General features: G+C 43.6%; 1 protein-coding gene across 1 annotated transcript in view; it reads right to left on the bottom strand.

Moving 5' to 3' along the window:
- SLC45A2 (solute carrier family 45 member 2) overlaps positions 1–23392 on the bottom strand; it is a 34432-nt gene extending 11040 nt beyond the window's left edge. The window contains exons 1-3 of the mRNA XM_005694821.3: positions 22934–23392; positions 20916–21092; positions 2003–2328 (exon numbers count right to left, since the gene is read on the bottom strand). Of these exons, the coding sequence (XP_005694878.2) occupies positions 2003–2328; positions 20916–21092; positions 22934–23318 (888 nt within the window). The 5' untranslated portion in view covers positions 23319–23392. The remainder of the gene's footprint in view (positions 1–2002; positions 2329–20915; positions 21093–22933) is intronic.

The raw sequence follows: 23392 nt of genomic DNA, 5'->3' as shown, positions 1-23392 counted from the left end.
TGAAGGGAGCAACTAATGGTGGGGAAGAAATACAGATGTATTTTTATGGTATCCAATTTGAACAATGAAATAATTCAGGCCTCTTGCCATTAAAAAAAAAAATCCCAGTTCTCAAATTGCACAGCCACCTTCATTTTGGAAAGTAGTGACTTTGACAAATAAGAATAGGTAGGACCTGACTCTGTGGAGATGCCCACTGCTCAGCTGGAAGCTCCCCAGATGCACTATTGGAATAGCAGTCGGGTGCTTGACTTTGAGCCTACGATATATTATTCTTTTTTTTTCCCCTATGTAGTTTTTCTTTTATTTTTTTGTCACATAATAGAAGCATGCAGAGCCTACAGTGTTGTGCCTGTGGCATATGCTGATATAAGATAACTGTATTTGATGTGTTTCTTCTCCTAACCGTGTAGAGGGTTTCATGCCTTTCAAAAGACTTCCACACACTTGATTCATTCAGTCATTACAACAGCCTCGGGGCAGACTGAGACAGCCTCTATTGGGTGACTCTTTGAGGGCCAGTCTATGCAAAGAGGGCAAAGAGGCAGGCATAATCTATCATATCTACTTATCGTAATTAAACTGTCTGGTTTTATTCCTTTAACCCTGAGATTATTTTTGCTTTATTTTCAAAGTAATACTTATCTGTTACAGAAATGTTGAATTCACTGAAGGGTTTAGAAAGGAAAATGAAGACCACCTGTTAGCCCACCACACAAGGACAATAATTTCAATGAGCATTTTGGGTGTATATCCTTTCTGTTTTTTCCTCTGTGTCTGCGTAGCTTTTCCCATAATCTCCACTGTGGAAAATTCTTCGTGGTTAAACACTTGGCTCTGCAAATGACCTCTGACATCCTTGGCTTCTCCGTGACTGAATAAAGAGCATCGTTGACTAATGGTGAGGTGATCTAGTCACAGCACATGTCCTAGAACTGCCCTCTGAACCTGCAACAGTGTGACCACCTCCAGGGCTTCCCCTTCTTCCTGAAGCCTACCAGGGCATCTACCATCCAAACGGGTCACCGTATGTGCCATTGATCTGTTTAAATACATGCACATCACCCATAATTACATATTCTTTGTGGGCAGAGAATATATGTGTTTTTTCATTGCAACCCATTGGCCACTGTTTCCTTTAATTCCACCTTAAAATGCTTTGTCACTCAGGGCATGATAAGCATGCCGTCTTTTTGGAATTTCATGGTTAAACAGTTGTTCATCTGTAAATATCCTTTATGGCAAATTTTCAATCCTCTCTTCTCTCAGGGAATGGGAAAAAACATTCATTTTGTATATATATGTGTGTTCTATCTGATATATTATGTCTTAAATAAAGCTTCAAAAACACACTCATCTAATGATCAAATGCCTTCCATTGTGTAGCTATTCCATGAATTCCATGCTGCTGCCTTGCAGAATCACACAGCAAGGGGGCTCCATCCTACCCGATACCAGCAGGGAGTATAACTGTTTTCCCACAGGCAGTCTGGAGCCCCAAGGTCTCAGCAGGTCTCTGGAGACCTAGATTCTCCTATTTTCTCTATTCACTGTATGATCAAAATAAAATGAAGGCTCCATCCCAATAGCCTCTTAGTTCCTCCAGTTCCCAACTGGGGATGCTGTTATTTGGAATAACAAATTTATAATCCTAATCTAGCCTGAGGATGGACAATTCCAGCTTTCTCTTATGGCCTAACATTTTACAGCCAGCTTCGTCTTCCCTGATTTGAGGGTCTGCAAAGAGTCAGAGGCAGAAGGACAAGAGGGAAATGTACACATTTTTCTATTAGGTGTAAAGTTTCAATTCCAAGGGATAATAGCTACTGGGCATTTGCAGATTCAGTTGGTAGATTCACAGAATTTCAATTTGAGGATAACAGAACTCTTTACATCAAATAATCAAGCAAAACAAAGACAAGGATTAATGTTAAAAGCATGAACACAAGGAAAGAATAAGACTATTTTTCCTAAGTAAATAAAAAAGAACTTGCATCTTTACCTGTTCAGCAGGATTTTTGGTTTTTCCTCCCTGCAGCACCAACTCTTGGTTTACATAACCATTTTTCACTTTCTCAATAGACCCATATTCGTACATTTTGTCTGATGACAAGGCAAGGTCCTGGGGGGCTTGCTGTGAGGGAATGTCCTTTGCAACATCTGTAAGTGGGGCTTCAGGAATACTGCACAGATGGATAATGAAACACAAGGTGAGCACCAGCGAGGAGAAGAAGAACATGACCTGGAATTCCGTGCCCAGCAGTCTTCCCAGTTCCAGGTGGGCCCAGTCAATGGCACCCAAAAGGTAACCGAGAGCACCTCCCAAACCTGCAAAGAAAGAAGGAGCTGTATTAGCATTAATTAGAACTGTCTTCTCTCTCATCATGTGCAGGCCCTCTACTTCAGTGGGAAAGTTCCCTGAGGACAGCAGAGGTGGCCTGGTTATAACTGGAGAAGTAATACAGGGAGAGGCTAAGACACCTGGGCTGGATGTGTGGGTTCAAGGCCTGGCTCTAGTATACACTTGCTGTGAACTTGAACTTCTTCATTCATGATATGGGGATGATGATTAAAAAAATTATAATAATATGCTAGACACATAGTAAGCACTTAGTAAATATTGCCACCATCTGAAGTCCCATGATTTTCTAAACTGTACTCTCAACATGGCTTAAGAACTAAAACTCCTAAGAGACCTAGTTTCTGATTGCAAAAAAGTATAATTATTGCATTGTCACTGATCCATGAATAAGTTTCTTAGGGTGACACAAGTTTGCAAAGATCAAACAGCCTTGGAATCTTTCTTCTTTCCCCTATGACAAGCTAAAGGTGTGGCTTGAGGGAATAAGTTAGGAGTTTAGGATTAACAGATACACACTACTACATATAAAAGAGATAAACAACAAGGACCTACTATATAGCCCAGGGAACTATATTCAATATCTTGTAATAACCTATAATGAAAAAGAACCTGAAAAAGCACTTGTATAACTGGACCACTTTGCTGTATACCTGAAACATTGTAAATCAACTATACTTCAATAAAATAAAATAGAAAACAAAAGCTAAAGGTACTTGGTACCAGTTGATAGCCACAGAAAAAATAAAAGCAAAAATTTAAATATGAATTTTAAAATATTTATTTGTTTATTTGGCTGTGCTGTGTCTTAGTTTCAGCACCTGGGATCTTCAGTCCTCACTGTGGCATGAGGGTTCTTTAGTTGCAGCATTTGAACTCTTTTAGCTCTGGCATGTGGGATCTCATTCCTTCATCCAGGTCCCCTGCATTGGGAGGATGGAGTCTTAGCCACTGTGAAGTGAAGTCGCTCAGTCGTGTCCGACTCTGTGAGCCCATGGACTGCAGCCTACCGGGCTCCTCCGTCCATGGGATTTTCCAGGCAAGAGTACTAGAGTGGGTTTCCATTTCCTTCTCCAGAGGATCTTCCCAACCCAGGGCTCGAACCCAGGTCTCAAGCACTGTAGGCAGACACTTTACCGTCTGAGAGCCACAAGCCACTGTACCACCAGGTAAATCCCTAAATATGAATTTTTAAAAATCTTGTAATCCTGTCCCAGGATCCCGACCTGAAGTCTGGTGCTTGCCTTACCTGCTTACACTTAAAGACAGTGTGATCTGAGGGACATTGAGGAGGGATTTCTCAAAAATGATCCTGCCCTTACAGCACAACATTTGAAATTCTGCCATTAGTGATTCATTCTTCAGGGTTCCTGTTTTAAAAAGCAAGTGCTCCTGGTACAGACAAGCTATTGCAGGTCTCAGTACTGAAGTAGTAAGTGCTTTTCAGATGGTCTGCCTGGCCGTTGGCACCAGTGACATCTGAGAGTGCTGGGCCGCAGTGGGAGCATAGCATGGGGTAGGAGCATGTCCAGGGGAGTAAGCAGATGGATGCCAAACACATCTACCTACAACTAAGCGCAGGGCTGATCCTCCTGCGAATACCTTTAAACATCAACCTTCCATCCTGCCTTACCAAAGAGAATTATCTATCTACCTAGTCAGATCAGTTTTGTGTTTGTTTTTCTTTTTCTTGTGTTAGTGAAGTCTCCATTTTATCTCCCAGGTAAAGACAACATCCTGGGACTTCCCTGGTGGTCCAGTGGCTAAGACCCCACTCTCCCAGTGTAGGGAGCCTGGGTCCGATCCCTGGTCAGGGAACTAGAACCCAAATGCCACAACTAAGAGTTTGCATGTTGCAGCTAAAAGATCCCACATGCTGCAAAGAAGATCGAAGATCCTTCAAGCCGCAACTAAAACCTGGTGGAGCCAGATAAATAAACGAAATTTAAAAAAAAAAAAACTAAAAAAGACAATATTCTCACAAATCAGAGAATTAAGGAATAAAACAGAGCTTAAGGAAGTCTTTCTCAAACCCTGAACATTTAAACTTACGTAAATCCTGATCCCAGGAACACAAATCTGAATGCCAGGTAATATGAATCCTAATTATCCAGAATGTGGGAAGAATGGATGATTCTAGTCATCTCACATTCTGTCTAATTGCAATTTACCCAGTATTTACAGATGAACAAATGTTTAACCACTGAATTCCAAGCACATCATTGTCATGCCCTGAGTGACAAAACATTTTAAGGCAGAATAATGGGGAACAGTGGCCAATGGGTTACAATGAGAAAAAAAACAACAACATATGTTCTCTGCTAGCAAGGAATATGTAGTCTAGTTATGGGTGAGGTGCATGTGTTTAAATAGATAAATGGTACATAGAGTGACCTGTTTGGATGGTAGGCACCCTGGTAGGCTCCAGGAAGAAAGGGAAGCCTTGGAGGTGGTCACATTGTTGCTGGTTCAGGGGGCAGTTCTGGGACATGTGATGCAATGGATCACCATTAGACAGTGATGCTCTTTATTCAATCATGGAGATGCCGAGGACGTGAGAGGCCATGTGCTGAGCCAAGCAGTCAACCATACAAAATGTAGTAAAAGCCTAGCTCTATTGGAGGGTCTGTCTAGACCAGGGTTTCTCAGTCTCAGCACGACTGACATTTTGGGGCTGGATAAGTCTTTGTTGGAGGCTGTTCTGTGCATTGTAGGATGTTTTGCAACATGTCTGGCCTCCTCCATGTGATGCCAGTACAACCTCTCCACTAGTCAACAGACACGAATGTCTCCTGACATTGTCTAATGTCCCCCAGGGGGACAAATGGGCACCAACTGAGAACCCTTGATCTTAACTGACCCTAATGCAAAACTTACACATTCTTTTCTCAAAACTACCATTTGTGACTAGATCAGTGGTTGTTATACTGCCATTAACTTCTCCTATCGTGTATGCCTCTTTTCTTCAAATGTACTATTTCACTGAGCAGAGGAAATACAGAGCAGAAGACCCCTGTCCATTTGAAAGAACTGCTGTGTGAAATAAACCTTCCACTGTGCAAATAGAATGTTGGTTTTATTTTATGAATATAAATATATGGATATAATCATAATGGTGGATTATATTAGATATTGACTTGAACACTTGAGTGCTACAATTGGAGGGTTTCCTAGTCTAGTTTTGTGTCTACCCATGTCATGTACTTCAATAAATATTCGAGTATTAAATTTATGTAGAAAACCTCTACTAGCTTCTGGGGATATAAACAGAAATAAGACACAACACCCCCATCCCCTCCTCCCCAGAAGATAGTTCCAAGGAGAAGAAGCAGATAAACAAACAGCTACTCAAAAAAATTAAAACTGTAACAAATAATGCTAGAACTGTGAGCTAGATATTCAAACAGAATAGAGGAGCTTTGATGAGTTTATTATTGCTAATTATTATAGAATTCTTAATTAGCAACGAAGCTCCTAAGAGTTCACTAAATCAAGGAATCCACAGATTTTAGAGGTGGAAGGATGTTTGCAGCTGGTCTAGTTGAATTAGATAAGAGAACTGCAGACTACGGTGGCTGACAGGAGACCACATGGAAGGGAGGATTGATAATTATGCTGATTCCAGTTCCCACCTGTGTGTTTTCTAACCATGTGACCTTGGGTACTTCTCTGAAAGTGGGCATAGTGATGCCTCCTTATATGGGTCTCGTGAGGGTTAACCTGAAAATACATGTAAAGCAACAGCACAGATAGCAGCAGAAGAAAGGAAGCAGGAAGTGCTGTCTCTCAGTCGTGTCCGACTCTTTGCGACCCGGTGGGCTGTAGCTCACCAGGCTCCTCTGTCCATGGGATTCTCCAGACAAGAATACTGGAGTGGGTAGCCATGCCCTCCTCCAGGGGATCTTCCTGACCCAGGGATTGAACCCAGGTCTCCCGCATTGCAGGTCGATTCTTTACCATCGGAGCCACCAGGAAACCAGGTTTCAAATTGAGTGTGCTAATGACTTCCTCAGTTCAGTTCAGTTCAGTTGCTCAGTCGTGTCCAACTCTTTGCGACCCCATGAATTGCAGCACGCCAGGCCTCCCTCTCCATCACCAACTCCTGGAGTTCACTCAGACTCACGTCCATCCAGTCAGTGATGCCATTCAGCCATCTCATCCTCTGTCGTCCCCTTCTCCTCCTGACCACAATCCCTCCCAGCATCAGAGTCTTTTCCAATGAGTCAGCTCTTCGCATGAGGTGGCCAAAATACTGGAGTTTCAGCTTTAGCATCATTCCTTCCAAAGAAATCCCAGGGCTGATCTCCTTTAGAATGGGCTGGTTGGATCTCCTTGCAGTCCAAGGGACTCTCAAGAGTCTTCTCCAACACCACAGTTCAAAAGCATCAATTCTTTGGTGCTCAGCCTTCTTCACAGTCCAACTCTCACATCCATACATGACCACTGGAAAAACGATAGCCTTGACTAGATGGACCTTTGTTGACAAAGTAATATCTCTGCTTTTGAATATACCATCTAGGTTGGTCATAACTTTCCTTCCAAGGAATAAGCGTGTTTTAATTTCATGGCTGCAATCACCATCTGCAGTGATTTTGGAGCCCAAAAATATAAAGTCTGACACTGTTTCCACTGTTTCTGCATCTATTTCCCATGAAGTGATGAGACCAGAGCCAGGATCTTAGTTTTCTGAATGTTGAGCTTTAAGCCAACTTTTTCACTCTCCTCTTTCACTGACTTCCTACAGAAACCCTAATCCCAAAGCCTTGCCCAGAGGCAGGAGAAGCTGATAGCTGCTTGGAGCTGGCCAAAAGGACTTAGTCAATCTCGGTCCAGTGACTAGAATTGGGGGATCACTCTGAGGACTAAGACTTGGGCTTACCACTGCCCTAGTGTGGCCTATGGCAAGTGTTGTGGAAAAAATAAGTATCTCAAATCTGGAAAGAGCAAAAACTATTTAAAAGGGCCTTGTTTCTTAAAAATCTCATTATAAAGCAGGGCTTCTTTTTGCTTTTAAGCAGGGCTTCTTAAACGTTAATGTGCACATGAATCACAGGATGCCTTGTTACAATACAGGTCGTCTTAGTCTCTTCCAGCTGCTATAACAAATGTACCATAAACTTTGTGACTTATAAATATCAGACACTTACTTCTCACAGTTCTGGAGGCTGGGGAGTCCAAGATCAAGGTGCCAGCAGATGTGGTCTGGTGAGGACCTACTTCCTCATTGATAGCCATCTTCTAACTGTAACCTCACTTGGCATAAGTGGCAAAGGAACTGGTTTGGGTGACTTTTCTAAGAGCACGAACTCTGTTCATGAGCCTTCATGACCTAATCATCTTCTAAAGGCTCCATCTTCTAACAGCCTCACATGCAGTTCAGTTCAGTTTAGTCACTCAGTCATGTCTGACTCTTTGCGATCCCATGAAGCACAGCAAGCCAGGCCTCCCTGTCCAACACCAACTCCTGGAGTCCACTCAGACTCATGTCCATTGAGTCAGTGATACCATCCAACCATCTCATCCTCTATCATCCCCTTCTCTTCCCACCCTTAATCTTTCCCAGCATCAGGGTCTTTTCAAATGAGTCAGCTCTTTGCATAAGGTGGCCAAAGTATTAGAGTTTCAGCTGCAACATCAGTCCCTCCAATAAACACCCAGGACTGATCTCCTTTAGGATGGACTCGTTGGATCTCCTTGCAGTCCAAGGGACTCTCAAGAGTCTTCTCCAACACCACAGTTCAAGAGCATCAATTCTTCTATGCTCAGCTTTCTTTATAGTCCATCTCTCACATTCATGCATGACTACTGGAAAAACCATAGCCTTGACTAGACAGACCTTGGTTGACAAAGTAATGTCTCTCCTTTTTAATATGCTGTCTAGGTTGATCATAACTTTCCTTCCACGGAATAAGCGTCTTTTAATTTCACAGCTGCAGTCACCATATGCAGTGATTTTGGAGCCCCCAAAAATAAAGTCTGACACTGTTTCCACTGTTTCCGCATCTATTTCCCATGAAGTGATGGGACCAGTTACCATGATCTTAGTTTTCTGAATGTTGAGCTTTAAGCCGACTTTTTCACTCTCCTCATTCACTTTCATTAAGAGGCTCTTTGGTTCCTCTTCACTTTCTGCCATAAGGGTGGTGTCATCTGCATATCTGAGGTTATTGATATTTCTCCTGGCAATCTTGATTCCAGCCTGTGCTTCATCCAGCCCAGCGTTTCTCGTGATGTACTCTGCATATAAGTTAGATAAGCAGGATGACAATATACAGCCTTGATGTATTCCTTTTCCTATTTGGAACCAGCTTTATTGATTATGCCAAAGCCTTTGACTGTGTGGATCACAATAAACTGTGGAAAATTCTGAAAGAGATGGGAATACCAGACCACCTGACCTGCCTCTTGAGAAACTTATATGCAGGTCAGGAAGCAACAGTTAAAAGTGGACATGGAACAACAGACTGGTTCCAAATAGGAAAAGGAGTACGTCAAGGCTGTATATTGTCACCCTGCTTATTGAACTTATATGCAGAGCACATCATGAGAAACACTGGACTGGAAGAAGCACAAGCTGGAATCAAGATTGCCGGGAGAAATATCAATAACCTCAGATATGCAGATGATACCACCCTTATGGCAGAGAGTGAAGAGGAACTAAAAAGCCTCTTGATGAAAGTGAAAGAGGAGAGTGAAAAAGTTAGCTTAAAGCTCAACATTCAGAAAACTAAGACCATGGCACCTGGTCCCATCACTTCATGGGAAATAGATGCAGAAACAGTGGAAACAGTGTCAGACTTTATTTTGGGGGGCTCCAAAATCACTGCAGATGGTGACTGCAGCCATGAAATTACAAGATGCTTACTCCTTGGAAGGAAAGTTATGACCAACCTAGATAGTATATTAAACAGCAGAGACATTTCTTTGCCAACAAAGGTCCATCTACTCAAGGCTATGGTTTTTCCTGTGGTCATGTATGGATGTGAGAGTTGGACTGTGAAGAAAGCTGAGGGCTGAAGAATTGATGCTTTTGAACTGTGGTGTCGGAGAAGACTCTTGAGAGTCCCTTGGACTGCAAGGAGATCCAACCAGTCCATCCTAAAGGAGATCAGTCCCTGGATTTCTTTGGAAGGAATGATGCTAAAGCTGAAACTCCAGTATTTTGGCCACCTCATGCGAAGAGTTGACTCATTATAAAAAACTCTGATGCTGGGAGGGATTGGGGGCAGGAGGAGAAGGGGACGACAGAGGATGAGATGGCTGGATGGCATCACTGACTCGATGGACGTTGAGTCTGAGTGAACTCCAGGAGTTGGTGATGGAGAGGGAGGCCTGGCGTGCTGCAATTCATGGGGTCGCAAAGAGTCGGGCATGACTGAGCGACTGAACTGAACTGTAGTTACATGGCCAGTTCTGTTGCTTCCTGACCTGCATACAGGTTTCTCAAAAGGCAGGTCAGGTGGTCTGGTATTCCCATCTCTTTCAGAATTTTCCACAGTTTATTGTGATCTACACAGTCAAAGGCTTTGGCATAGTCAATAAGGCAGAAATAGATGTTTTTCTGGAACTCTCTTGCTTTTTCCATGATCCAGCAGATGTTGGCAGTTTGATCTCTGGTTCCTCCTTTGTTTCTAAAACCAGCTTGAACATCTGGAAGTTCGTGGTTCATGAACTGCTGAAGCTTGGCTTAGAGAATTTTGAGCATTACTTTACTAGCATGTGAGATGAGTGCAATTGTGTGGTAGTTTGAGCATTCTTTGGCATTGCCTTTCTTTGGGATTGGAATGAAAACTGATCTTTTCCAGTCCTGTGGCCACTGCTGAGTTTTCCAAATTTGCTGGCATATTGAGAGCAGCACTTCCACAGCATCATCTTTCAGGATTTGAAATAGCTCAACTGGAATTCCATCACCTCCACTAGCTTTGTTCGTAGTGATACTTCCTAAGGCCCATTTGACTTCACATTCCAGGATGTCTAGCTCTAGGTGAGTGATCACACCATCATGATTATCTGGGTCATGTTGATCTTTTTTGTGCAGTTCTTCTGTGTATTCTTGCCCCCTCTCTTAATATCTTCTGCTTCTGCTAGAGTCATGCCATTTCTGTCCTTTTTGGAGCCCATCTTTGAATGAAATGTTCCCTTGGTATCTCTAATTTTCTTGAAGAGATCTCTAGTCTTTCCCATTCTATTGTTTTCCTCTATTTCTTTGCACTGATTGCTGAGGAAGGCTTTCTTTTCTCTCCTTGCTACTCTTTGGAACTCTGCATCCAAATGAGTGTATCTTTCCTTTTCTCCTTTGCTTTTGGCTTCTCTTCTTTTCACAGCTATTTGTAGGACCTCCTCAGGCAGTCATTTTGCTTTTCTGCATTTCTTTTTCTTGGGGATGGTCTTGTTTCCTGTCTCCTGTACAATGTCATGAACCTCCATCCATAGTGCATCAGGCACTCTGTGTTCAACAGCATCACATTAGGCATGGATTTCTGAGGGGGACACAAACATTCAATCTATAGCATGTGAAGTGAAGTGTAGTCGCTCAGTTGTGTCCTGCTCTTTGTGACCCCATGGACTGTACCCTACCAGGCTCCTCTGTCCATAGGATTTTCCAGGCAAGAATACTGGAGTGGGTTGCCGTTTCCTTCTCCAGGAGATCTTCCCAACACAGGGATTGAACCAAGGTCTCCCAAATTATAGGCAGACACTTTACCGTCTGAGCCACCAGCGAAGTCTATAACATAATTTCTGATTTTAAAGATGGCAATAGAACCCAAGGCTCTGCATTCCTTTCAAGCTCCCCAGTGACAATCCATCCCTGTTAGTCCAAATATCACTTTTTGAGCACTCTGGGGATAGAGCAATTTCTAAGCAACCTGCACCACCCTCATCTGATATTCTTGGGAATGAGACTTTGTTGTCACTGACCAATAAGCTACAACTGATAAAGCACAATGATGTACAATCCTGTAAAACTAAGGATAATTTGCAGACTTTAATAAGGTTTGTAACCATATTTTCAAAACCTGGTAGGACTATTACAGAGGAGCTACAATTATATTACCTTGTAGAATGTTAATCAGATTTGTATCTAATCTAGCATTTTTTTTCTTTTGCTAAATACACACACACATACATACACACACATACACACACACACAATTTATCCTGAAAGAACTTGGGGAAACTGTTCTTTGTCTTCCCAATCAGTTCCTCCACTAATCAGTTAAGTAAAACATGCTACACGTATCTTAAAAAATTTTCCAATCCTCTCTTTTCTCAGGCAAGGGGAACAAACAAAACAAGCAAAACTAATTCATTTGTCTCAGCACTACTGTGGGACACAGCTAAAAGTTGTAACAGTATGCCTTGATGAATAGTGGGGCCATGCTGAATGCTAAGTTGCTTTAGCAGTGTCCAACTCTTTGCAACCCTATGGACTGTAGCCCACCAGGCAGCTCTATCCATGGGATTCTCCAGGCAAGAATACTGAATGGGATGCCATTTCTACTAGGCAGCATCTTAAAACTCTGGATGGAAACATTTATCTATTCACACCTTCAGATCTGATGAGGCCCAGCAGAGGGCTGTAGGAATTTACTGAATGCTTTCCTTTTAACATCTTCCACGTAAACTAAGAATTTTACCTTCAAAATAATCTCCTAAGCAAAGCCTAGTTATCAAAGTTTCAACAAAGGCTAATATCAACATGTAACTCTTATTTACATCAAGATTACATTTATCTCCACTGCCAATGTCAGCCTTCCTGGGGCTCTTGGAGTCAGTCCCCAGGCTATTGGCCAGATGATCTCAAGGGCATCTGCCACCACATTAGACAACCAGCCTCTGCAAAAAGAAGGGTTGAGCTGGCTCTTGTCCTAGCCTGACAGAGCCAGGCTGTGATGTCAAACTCACAGCAGAGCCAACTCCCTGGAATGAATGGCTCAGCAGTGTATTTCATAACTAATGATATAGCTTAAACAATGGCTCCTCCTAGAAGAAGTCCAAGCATATGGAAATATGTATTATTTCTTTCTGTAGTCTGCAAGTATATTAAGTAAAGGGCATCCCTGGTGGCTCAGACGGTAAAGAATCTGCCTGCAATGCGGGAGGCCCAGGTTCAATCCCTGGTCAGGAAGATCCATGGAGAAGGGACTGGCAACCCATTCCGGTATTCTTGCCTAGAGAATTCCACGGACAGAGAAGCCTGGCAGGCTACAATCAATCCACAGTGTCACAGAGAGTCGGATACAACTGGGTGACTAACACAACATATAATAGGTAAAACGGGAAACTGGGAGAGTTTCAGGACCAAGGGATCTAAAGAGAGTCTGTCTGAGTCAAACTCTGCACCCACCACCCATCTGTAATTGTTTCCCTGCTTCAGCCATGTGGCTAAACCTCACAGCAATGGGGAAAGAACTCGAGGGGAGAGAGTTATCGGTGTGCCGCCGGCTTCAGTGCCTCAGCAAGGGGACAGATGAAAGATCCTGCATTCCTGGAAGGTTCACGGAAGAGTCCTTCTGATTCTTTTCTATGTGTTGAGAAAATAGCATTGAAGGTATGATTAGTTCCTACCTACACCAGACACACACACATACACACAAAATCCCAGAGAGTTAATATAAGTACCAGCTACTAGGAGTGTGTGTGTGTGTGAGTGTGTATGAGAGATATTTTTTAAATCAATAGAAATGGATGGAACACCCACTCTCACCAAGAACTGTGCTGGGCACTGCAGACACAGCAATGAACCAGGCAGACATGACTTCCCTTTAGAGACTGAGTATCCAAGACCTGACATTTCTTGAGATTTGCGAGGCAACTCATCTCCTAAGAGATGTGAGAAAATATATTTAAAGTGCTGACCACGGCTTCCGTCCACCCACAACTACCCTGGTATTTCCCTGGGCCCTTCCTTCATGTTCAAACTGAGCCAGGCTCATTGCTTTTGGGGAAGAACATGAAAGTAGAAAGCAGAGAAACAAGAACGTGTCTCCTTGCTTCTGAGTTTCAGAAGCCCTTAGGCTCCAAAGGCACTGATAGTAGATTTGTTGCTGGCCAAAACCTTGGCTCTCTTAGCCCACTGGAGCTGAATAAAAAAATACGGAGACCAAGTATGGCTTAAACAGGGAGGTGGCTTTAATTCTCAGCCTCAAGAATATTGTTCCCTCTCCATGGGAGTCTAGGGGCTTAGTCAGGAGTCAGGGATGAGGAACAAAGGTGTTAGGATCTTTGCACTGTTTCAAAGACAGTCGGAGTCTGGTGTCAGTAACCCAGTAATTGGGTCTGGCAGTTTGGGGGCTCTGATATGTAACTACAAAGGGAAGGGTGTTATAAGGGTAAAAACTAGATGCAGGATGTATTTAGCATAAAGTCAAAGGTAAAATTGGTGTGAAATGTAGCTCCTGCAGAGTTAGGGGGCAGAAAAGCAATCTTAAATTATAGACATGCAGAGTTAGGAACAGTTAGGAATGTTCAGGCCTGCTCACTATTCTCTTTCATCTTCTTCATTGGACTTCCTGGTGGCTCAGACGGTAAAGCATCTGCCTACAATGCAAGAGCCCCGGGTTTGATCCCTAGGTCGGGTAGAAACCCTGAAGAAGGAAATGCAACCCACTCCAGTACTCTTATCTGGAAAATCCCATGGATGGAGTCCATGGGGTTACAAAGAGTTGGACACGACTGAGCGACTTCACTTTCTCAGGAAAGGAAAAGAGGAAAAACTCATTCCTCTATTCTCCTTTTTACTGCAACAGATTCAGTAAAAAAAAAAAAAAAAAAAAAAAAAGTGATTTAAGAACAAGGCTTCCCAGGGTAGGCAAAGCAGTCACGAAGGGTGACTTGGTGTGTCCCTAAAGCTGTAGTGGTTCCGCTCCTCGATCCTTGGACCTTGCTGGGATGGGGGGATGGGGGGTGGGGAGCAGAACCTCCCAGATGGCTTGGAGAACCCAAGAGCAGAAGGGATCAACACTTTATTTCCTAGGAAGACCCCAGGGGGACATTCAAACTTCAAGGGAGCAAGGGCTCCGCAGTGGCTGGAGATAGATGAGCCCTAGTGTCAGGCTCTGTTCTAGGTGCTTGATGTTTACAACTCACTCAGGCCTCACAACAACCCTTTGAAGAAGTTACTACAGCTACATCTGACTATTAGCAGTAGTTACGTTCCAGAAAGTTTCCAAAAACCCTGGATTGGTGAATAGTAAACTCCTGCTCTGAGGGTTAAGCTCCTGTGAGCCTCAAGTCTTCGTTTTCATCAGTGGAACAACACAGAACCTTGCTTTACATGCATTTCTGTTTAAAGATATCTCATTGAATCACCTGTGGCTAATGGCACTGTAACTCCCATCGGAACAACACTTGGGACACATATTTTCTCCAGAAGTCACATCACAACATTCTTGCACTTATATACCCAGAGCAGTGCTTTCAGCACCACATTTGGAGCCACTTTATATACCGAAATAACCAAGAAAAAAGAAAAAAAAATGGCACTAAATATATCACAAAAAGGACATCTGTTTACAGTGTAAGTATCAAAACAAGAAGGCAGAGTGTCACCTTGCTCAACCACAGCTGGGAGCAAGCACACTGGGTGAGTCACATTGGGGTTTTTTTCCTCCTCCACTCTGCAGATGCTTTCAAATGTTGGAGAATGAGCTACAAGTATTGATTTTGGTGGTACCAGTAAGTTTTAGTAAGCAGATGACTTCACAAATATGGAATCCCTGAATAACAAGGCTCAACTAAATTTCCACCTGTCTTTTAGAGACAAGGAAACTAGAGCATGGAGAGTTTGCAGCTCACAGAGCCCACCTCACATCCTCAGGCCTTGGAAGAGCAGGATGCCATGCGGGTGGTGGGGAGCTGAGAATCCTGGGGGTTCCGAAGGGGTCCTGTGGACAAGGATGAGCGAGAATGCGACTGTGACCAGTTCAGCCGCACAACTGGGAAACGCGGGACCCAGGACAGCCCAGTAAATGCCAGTGAGAACACATGATGCTGAAACCCAGATCCTTGCTGCCTGAAACTTTTCACTCTAAGCTCCCAGTTTTTAGATTCAGACTCAGGGAAAAGTGTAGGAGAGTATTCTGAAGGGACTGACACTAAGTTTTCACCATCCTGGGCCAATGGGGCTCAACACAGACACAATTAAATTACATTTGGGTTGGGGTGGTGGTTTAGTCGCTAAGTTGTATCTGACTCTTTGCAAGCCCATGAACTGATGCCTGCCAGGCTCCACTGTCCATGGGATTCTCCAGGCAAGAATACTGGAGTGGGTTGCCATTTCCTTCTCCAGGTGATCTTCCCTACCCAGGGATCAAACCCGGGTCTCCTGCATTGCAGGCAGATTCTTTACCAACTGAGCTATGAGGGAGGCCCTTGTGTTGGGGATTCACTTGCATTTCAGACATAAAGATTGATTCAATGTCTTCCACTAGCTGTATTCCCAGATGGTGGTAGTGGTAAAGAACATGCCTGCCTAAGCCGGAGACATAAGAGACCCAGGTTCTATCTATGGGTTGGGAAGACGCCCTGGAGAAGTGCATGGCAACCCTCTCCAGTATTCTTGCCTGGAAAACCCTATGGACAGAGGAGCCTGGTGGGTTATGGTCCATAGGACCGAAAAGAGTTGGACATGACTGAAGTGACTTAGCACACACATCCAGCTGTGTGACCTTGAGTTAGTCACTTACCTCTCAGCAACACAGCTTCCTCACAGGTAAAAGGAGGATGTTAAAATAGAATATTTGTCTCATCAATATTTTTTCAGCATATTTCCAGAACTATTCTAAGCACTAGTGATTTTGGAACAAACAGGAAATATTCCTGTCTTCAGATAGCTTATATGTTAGCTCTAGAGGCAGACAATAAACAATAAACAAATGAATAAATAATATATTATCAAGAAATCATGAATCACTGAGGAGGGGCTATGTGACCAGAGATTGTAACAAAGAGAGGAAGCAAACCAAGCCAGCCAGTTGGTATCTGGGGAAGAGATTTCTGGTAGACAATTCCCTCGTGGCTCAGATGGTGAAGAATTAACCTGCACTGCAGGAAACCCAGGTTCCATCCCTGGGTTATGAAGATCCACTGAAGAAGGGAATGGTAACCCACTCCAGTATTCTTGCCAGGAGAATTCCATGGACAGAGGAGCCTGGCAGGCTACGGTCCATGAGGTTGCAAAGAGTCAGACACAGATGAGTGATTAAGCACATACACAAGTATTCAGTAAATGAAAAAATGTCCTCAGGGGCTCCCATCTCTAAACCGTCTTTGAGATTCCTTGAGAGGTAGGTGCTGAATTGGGATTAGAAATGGCAGTTTGTAGACCTTATCTGTTTCACCCAAAGTTATCCATGTCACCCTCAAAGCTGAAATTCCTGTACCCTGGTTTCTGCGCTGGCCACATCCTTTCCTGCCTGAGTGAGGAGACATGAAAGTTCACTGGGGGCAGAGACTTCAAAGGAACCTCAGCTAATGAAAGAAATCCACTCATGCAGCAATGAGTCCTGAAGGAGGAGTTAACACAGCCTTTTTCTACTTGTGTACATTTGGTCAAAGGGACTCGTATCTAAACTTCATTTTTAGGGTTCTTTTTTTAGCTCTTAATTATTTCTATTTTGAGTATTTGTTTCACAAGCATTTTTTATGCAAACTTTGAAGTATTAAAGAAACAGAAAAGTCAAAAGAAGCTAAGCCTAACACTTTACCCATTCTTCTTCCAAAGATGCACATGGGGCAAGTTCCTTACCAAGTCTTTGCAAACAAACACAAGTTTTGCAAGCCTGGTGGGAATGGAGAATCATAGTAAATATATGCATTTGGTGCTGAATCCTGTTAAAGGGTTCCTTGCTCAGGAACCATTGCTTGGGACCATTTGCCAGAATGATGGCGGTGGTTGATGATTCAGTTGCTAAGTTGCATCCAATTCTTGCAACCCCATGGACTGTAGCCTGCCAGGCTCTTCTGTCCATGGGATTCTCCAGGCAGGAACACTAGAGTTAGTTGCCATTTTCCTCTCCAGGGGATCCTCCCAACCCAGGGATCAAACCCAGGTCTCCAGCATTGCAGGTAGATTCTTTACTGACTGAGCTATGAGGGAAGCCCCAATATTTTGCCAGGATATTAATAACTAACACGGTGGATAGACTCACAACCCTGTGAAGAAACAAAAGTTCAGAAATACTAGGGACTGGGCAGAAGGAGGAGCCAGGATTTGAACTGGGACAACTTTACTGATCATCAGCCCTCATCCCACCCTCCTTGGGTGGAACAGAGACCACTGTTCAGGAGAGCAAGGCCTCGGGTTAATTTATTAATAGCAACAGATGCTCAGTTACAAGCATTCTGACTCAAGGAAGGAATTTTCTTTCTTTCTGGTGAGTGAGGGTTCCACAGTCCCAGGCGCACCCAGAGGTAAAGGCATGAGGTGAAGGGATGAGGCTGTGCTGTGCCTAGTCACTCAGTCGTGTCTGACTCTTTGTGACCCCATGGGCTGTAGCCTGCCAGGCTCCTCTGTCCATGGGGATTCTCTAGGCAAGAATACTGGAGTGGGTTGCCATGCTCTCTGCCAGGGGATCTTCCCAACACAGGGATCGAACCCAAGTAATACCCATTGCAGGCAGATTCTTTACTGTCTAAGCCACCAGGGAAGCCCAAGAATACTGGAGTGGGTAGCCTATGCCTTCCCCAGGGGATCTTCCTGATCCAGGAAGGGAACCAGGGTCTCTTGCATTGCAGGCGGATTTTTTACCAACTGAGCTACCAGGGAATCCAGAAGGGATGAGATGGATCGACTAAAACAGCATGGCTATCACACACACCAGGGGTGGAGGGCCGGTAGAGTTACCTTTAAATATAAGACAGAAGGAGTTGGAGCACTAAAATTCCCAGAAGCCAGTAGAGTCTTTTCTTTAAAAATAAAAAAAAATTTTCAGAAACATGCTGGAGAACATTTTGGCAGTGAACCCTTTGACACTTATTTGAAAAACATTTGGAATTGCTGGGCCTAGATTTAAATATAACACTTTCCCCTTTGGGCCTCCTCCCTCCCCTGGAGTGAGCAACATGCATCTGCATTATATTAACATATTAATCAGACCACAGCCATAGAAGTCACAGGGATACTTCCTTGATGGCAGCAACTTTCTCCTGGCACCAGCAAGGAACTCCTTAGCAGATAACAGTCCTCTCTCAATCCTTTAAGCAGTCATGATGACCCACTACTCGCCTTGTATGTACAGACCTGGACTACATAAACTGTCAGCACGTCATTAGATGTATAACACTTTGTCTCATATTTAACTGTGCTTTGACCTCTGATGGGAGGAATAGTTCTGGGAGCTCTCTGAGAGACTGTTTCCCAATTTATAATCTTTAGGTTGACTTGAATAAAATTCTCTCTTTCTTAAACTGACTATTGATTAATTAATTTTTTTTTTTTTTTTTTGGTCAACAGGAGCCACTGCGGATCATTGAACATGAAAGTGTCCCGGTCAGAGCTGTCTTTTAGGAATGTGACCCTGGAAGCTGTGTGTTAGCACAACTGGAATAGGAAAAAATTAGAGACTGGAAAATCAGTTAAAGGGTAAGTACAAAAGCTCAGACAAGATACAGTGAAAGCCTGAAATGAGGTCACATGAAAATTGCACATGAATTATATGCTTGCTGAAACCACAATACACTAGTATCAAAAGAAAACCTCAAGACATTTTATCAAACTCAACAGAAATACTACCATGTATTAACCCTGGAAAAGTTCCCAAAATACAGAGCTTAGTCTTTTAATATCAGAAGCAGCAAAGCAAAAGTCGTTAGGCCAAGACTAACACTGATATAAGCTGGGAAGGAGCGACCACATTGCCCAAAGTACTTACAGCAACAAAACTCTCAACGTGTCAGGTTCAGAAGCCAAAAAGCCTCCCACAATATCATAATTAATTTCAGCAGATTCTGATACAGCAGTAGGAATTATGGGATTTAAGTTAGGAGAATGCAGTTTGAATCTCTATTCTGGGACCTTCCAGCTGGTAAACAGTGTTCAGGAGTCCCAGATAGATGGGCTGGTCTCCCGCTCCTCCAGGCCCCTCTCTGCCGGGCAGCCCCATTCTTCCCAGCATTCACCATTCAAATATCTGCACAAACAACAAATTGTTGACCAAATGGCCTTTGTGGGCAGGCCTGCTTTTGGCTATGGGGATATAATCTGAACAAAATCCAAGATTCTGTTTCTTGTGGGACATACTTGACCATGGGAGGAGACAAAACATAAAATAAATATACCTTGGCTGGGCCTTGGAGAAAATCAAAATAAAGTCCTCGCATCTAGACCTAACAATGCTCCCAGGACAGGATCATGCTGTTGTCTTGTGGATGACACCCCAATCCTAGAACAGTCCCAACTGGAAGGACGGCAAGGAGATCAAACCAGTCAGTCCTGAAGGAAATCAATCCTGAATGTTCATTGGAAGGACTGATGCCAATACTTTGGCCATCTGATGTGAAGAGCAGTCTCATTGGAAAAGACCCTGATGCTGGGAAAGACTGAGGGCAAGAGGAGAAGGGGATGACAGAGGATGAGATGGCTGGATGGCATCACTGACGCGATGGACATCAGTTTCAGCAAGCTCCAGGAAATAGCGAAGGACAGGGAAGCCTGACATGCTATAGCCTATGGGGTCAAAAAGAGTCGGACATGACTGAGTGACTGAACAACAACAAACGGAGCTCTAGAAATCCATGTTGAATGTTAGTAGCATTACTCTACATGAGGGGCCCAACAGCTACCAAAGAAGGCCAGCAATGGCCCCAAGAAGTGTCCTCCTGGCATGGCATTTTCCAAAACAGGAGGTTGAGGATTTGCTAACTCTTTCTATAACTAAGAAATCTCTGGGACTTTCCTGGTGGCCCAATGTCTAAGACTTTGAGCTCCCAATGCAGGAGGCCTGGGGTTCGATCCAGTCAGGAAATTAGATTCCACATGTTGCAACTAAAGACCCTGCTTGTTGCAACTAAGACCCAGTGCAGCCAAATTTAAAAAAAAAAAAAAAGAAGAAGAAGACGTCTTTAAGACTTGGGGCTTTTAATTTGCTTGGTTTGTTCCTGTTTCTGTTTTTAAATGTGGTTCATGTGATTCTTGGGACACTTGCCACAGAATCATCTGGGAAAGTCATTAAAAACGCAAATTTCTGGGCCCACCCCAAACATGCTGAATTAAAATAACAAGGATAGGGGCCCAAGAAGCTGCAAGCTTCTAAATAATGTTGATGCTACACATTACTGACTAAAAAACAAAATATGAAGTCTACAAGGCCTCTTTTCATTTGTAAATGTCTCCATACACGGCTCTTCAGAGAGCTCTCCTACAAACTTCCTTTGCAGAAACTCCACAGCCTGGTCACAAGAGGAATGCCCCGGAAGACAGAGCCCGCGTGATGGGAGCGGTGCATCAACAGATCCATTCATTCAAAAAATCTGAGTGCTGAGACACTGGATGGCTTCAGTGGAAGGGCTTCCCTGCCCGGAGATCTGAAGGATAGACTTTCTGGATATTCCCTACCTGTGAAGAGGGCATGGTAGTGGAGGCCCCTCTCCTTATCTCGATGAGTGCAGACATCAAACAAGTAGGCTTTGATGGGCCCATCAACGAAGTCAGCAGCAAAATCAAAGAGAACCACACCTATCATGGTGACACTTATGGCCCAAATCCGCTTCCTCCTTGGGTCAGCAATCAAAGCTAAAAGAGAAACAACCGTTGGTCTCCTAAATCCTGGTTTAGAACGAGCCACATTTTTATTTCCACCCAAACTTCCTGTCATCATATTACCTCCCTATACTTTCGTTGTGTTTGCTCTTCCAAATAAACAATGGCTTCATTATTTTTTCAAGTTTTAAAAATCAGGCAGTGAATGTCCAGAAAAGACAGCTCTCTGGAGACAGAAAGTAGATTGAGCAGTTACCTAGGACTGTGGGGGAGAAGGAAATGGGTAGTGTCTGCTAATGGCTACCAGGTTTCTGCTGGGGGGGAGAGGAAACTGTTGTGTAATTAGATAGTGGTGGTGGTTATACAACTTTGAGAATATACTGAAAAGCACTGAGCTGTTCACTTTTAGATGGTGACTTTTATGGTATGTGAATCATCTCTCTTTTAAATAAACCAGTTTAAAAAATTATATGTACTGACTGTAAACCACTCCAACAATATAGGAAAGCTGGGGAAATACTTCAAGATCCCAGGCCCAAGAGATGGTCATCCTTCAGACATCCCTTTATGCACAAAAATAGAGAGAGGTGTGCATCTGTGCCCTCATGCAGTGCTTCTCAGACTAACTCCTTAACCATTACCGGGATGACTTGTTAAAACAGATTGTTAAGCCTCATTTACCATGAGTCTCCTATGATTCCTCAATAGGTGGAAGGTAGGGCCTGGGAATTTTCATCTCTATCAGCCTCCAGTGAGGCTGATGCCACAGGCTGGAGGGCTTGGCTTAGAGGAGCACTGACTAATGGGACCAGGTTGTAAGTGAGCATCTTTAACCAACTCTCTTAGTATCTTTGCCTTTCAGTGGATGAAGAGCAATGTCACAGTTTTAACACCTAAATGATATTCATCCTATGACCATACCACTGTTCATTCACCCCCTCATAACTACTTCCTGTGCTTTCAGTTTATTTTTTAAACTTAAGAAAATGTGTAATATATGCACCTGATTTTAAAAATTCAGTACAAAAAATAAGTGAAAAACAGGCTTAACTTCCCCCTCTTACCCCCAGGCCTTTAGCACCCTTCCTTAGAGGAAAAAAATCTCTTTTCAGGTAATTTTTTTTATAAATTCTTCCAGAAATATACTACATTTATAGATTTATATCCACTTTTAAATATACAGAGATGATAACTGATTATTATGGATCATTATCATCCATTCTGCTAGCCTGGGAGTTAATGGTCAGAAAATGTGTGCTATTTTTAAGTTTAACAATTCTTTTTTTCAACACAATATATACTACCACCAATTACTGATTAATTGGCAGCTGTTTAATGGCTGGAAAAAGTGCCCTCCATCAGGTCTATGTCCATGATTTGCAATGAAAAAATGCCCCCTTGAGCTGCCAGGTCGATGCCCTATACCTGTTACAAGACTCCATACAAAGCTGTGAACGTCATTAACTCTTCTTTGGACACACAGGTACATTTATTGGAAAAATTTATGGAGCCACTAGGCAGCTGGTTAATTTGAGAAAGTCCTAAATAAGGTATGGTGGGCGCACACATAAAACCCCATAATTGATAAACATGTAACAATATATAATATAATAAAATAGGTAAAAATATAATCCCATTTTTAAGTTCTCACAACAATTAAAAAATAATGTAACTGAAGTTTCTAAAAGTAAAGGCACCTAACTACAGACTCTGGGGCACGCAAAGGTGGAAATTCAATGTAACTTAGGATAGGGAATCAGTTTTAACCATTTTTTGACTGTCACAGAAAGAACTTTGCCATCTCCTTGTCCTGAGTTGCAAACAGGACCTTCTCCCACCCGGCCTACCTAGCCTATCAGGAGCAGTCCACTGACCTGATATGATCGTGTCCCCGTTGAGGTACATGGCCATGCCCAGGAGCATCAGGAGGCACAGCGTGAGGATGTAGGGTCTCCGGCGGCCCCACCGGGCCCGGCAGTGGTCGCTGGCCGATCCCACCACGGGCTGCAGCAGGAACCCCAGGACGGGACTCAGGAGCCACACCATGCTGTACAGGCTCTTGGGCAGGCCCACGCTGAGCAGCACTGGAGTCACGTAGGCCGCCTCCACCCCATAGCAGAACTCCCGGCCGAACATGGCCATGCTGTGCATAACCAGGCTCCCGGTGGGTCTTTTGGGCAGCTCCGCAGAGCCGAAGAGGCCCTCCTCATCAAGGGATTTATAGGTGTGTAGGGCAGACTGCTCACTCTTGTCTCCCATGGCCACTGGGCGAGGAACCTGCCTGCAAGCCCACTACCTTCTCCGTGGCCCTGAGGTTCGCGCTCCCAGGTGGA

Source organism: Capra hircus, chromosome 20 (assembly GCF_001704415.2).
Source record: "Capra hircus breed San Clemente chromosome 20, ASM170441v1, whole genome shotgun sequence".
NCBI classification, from domain to species: Eukaryota; Metazoa; Chordata; class Mammalia; order Artiodactyla; family Bovidae; genus Capra; species Capra hircus.
Note: the sequence above shows the minus strand (reverse complement) of the source record. Positions and strands in the feature narration are given on the sequence as shown.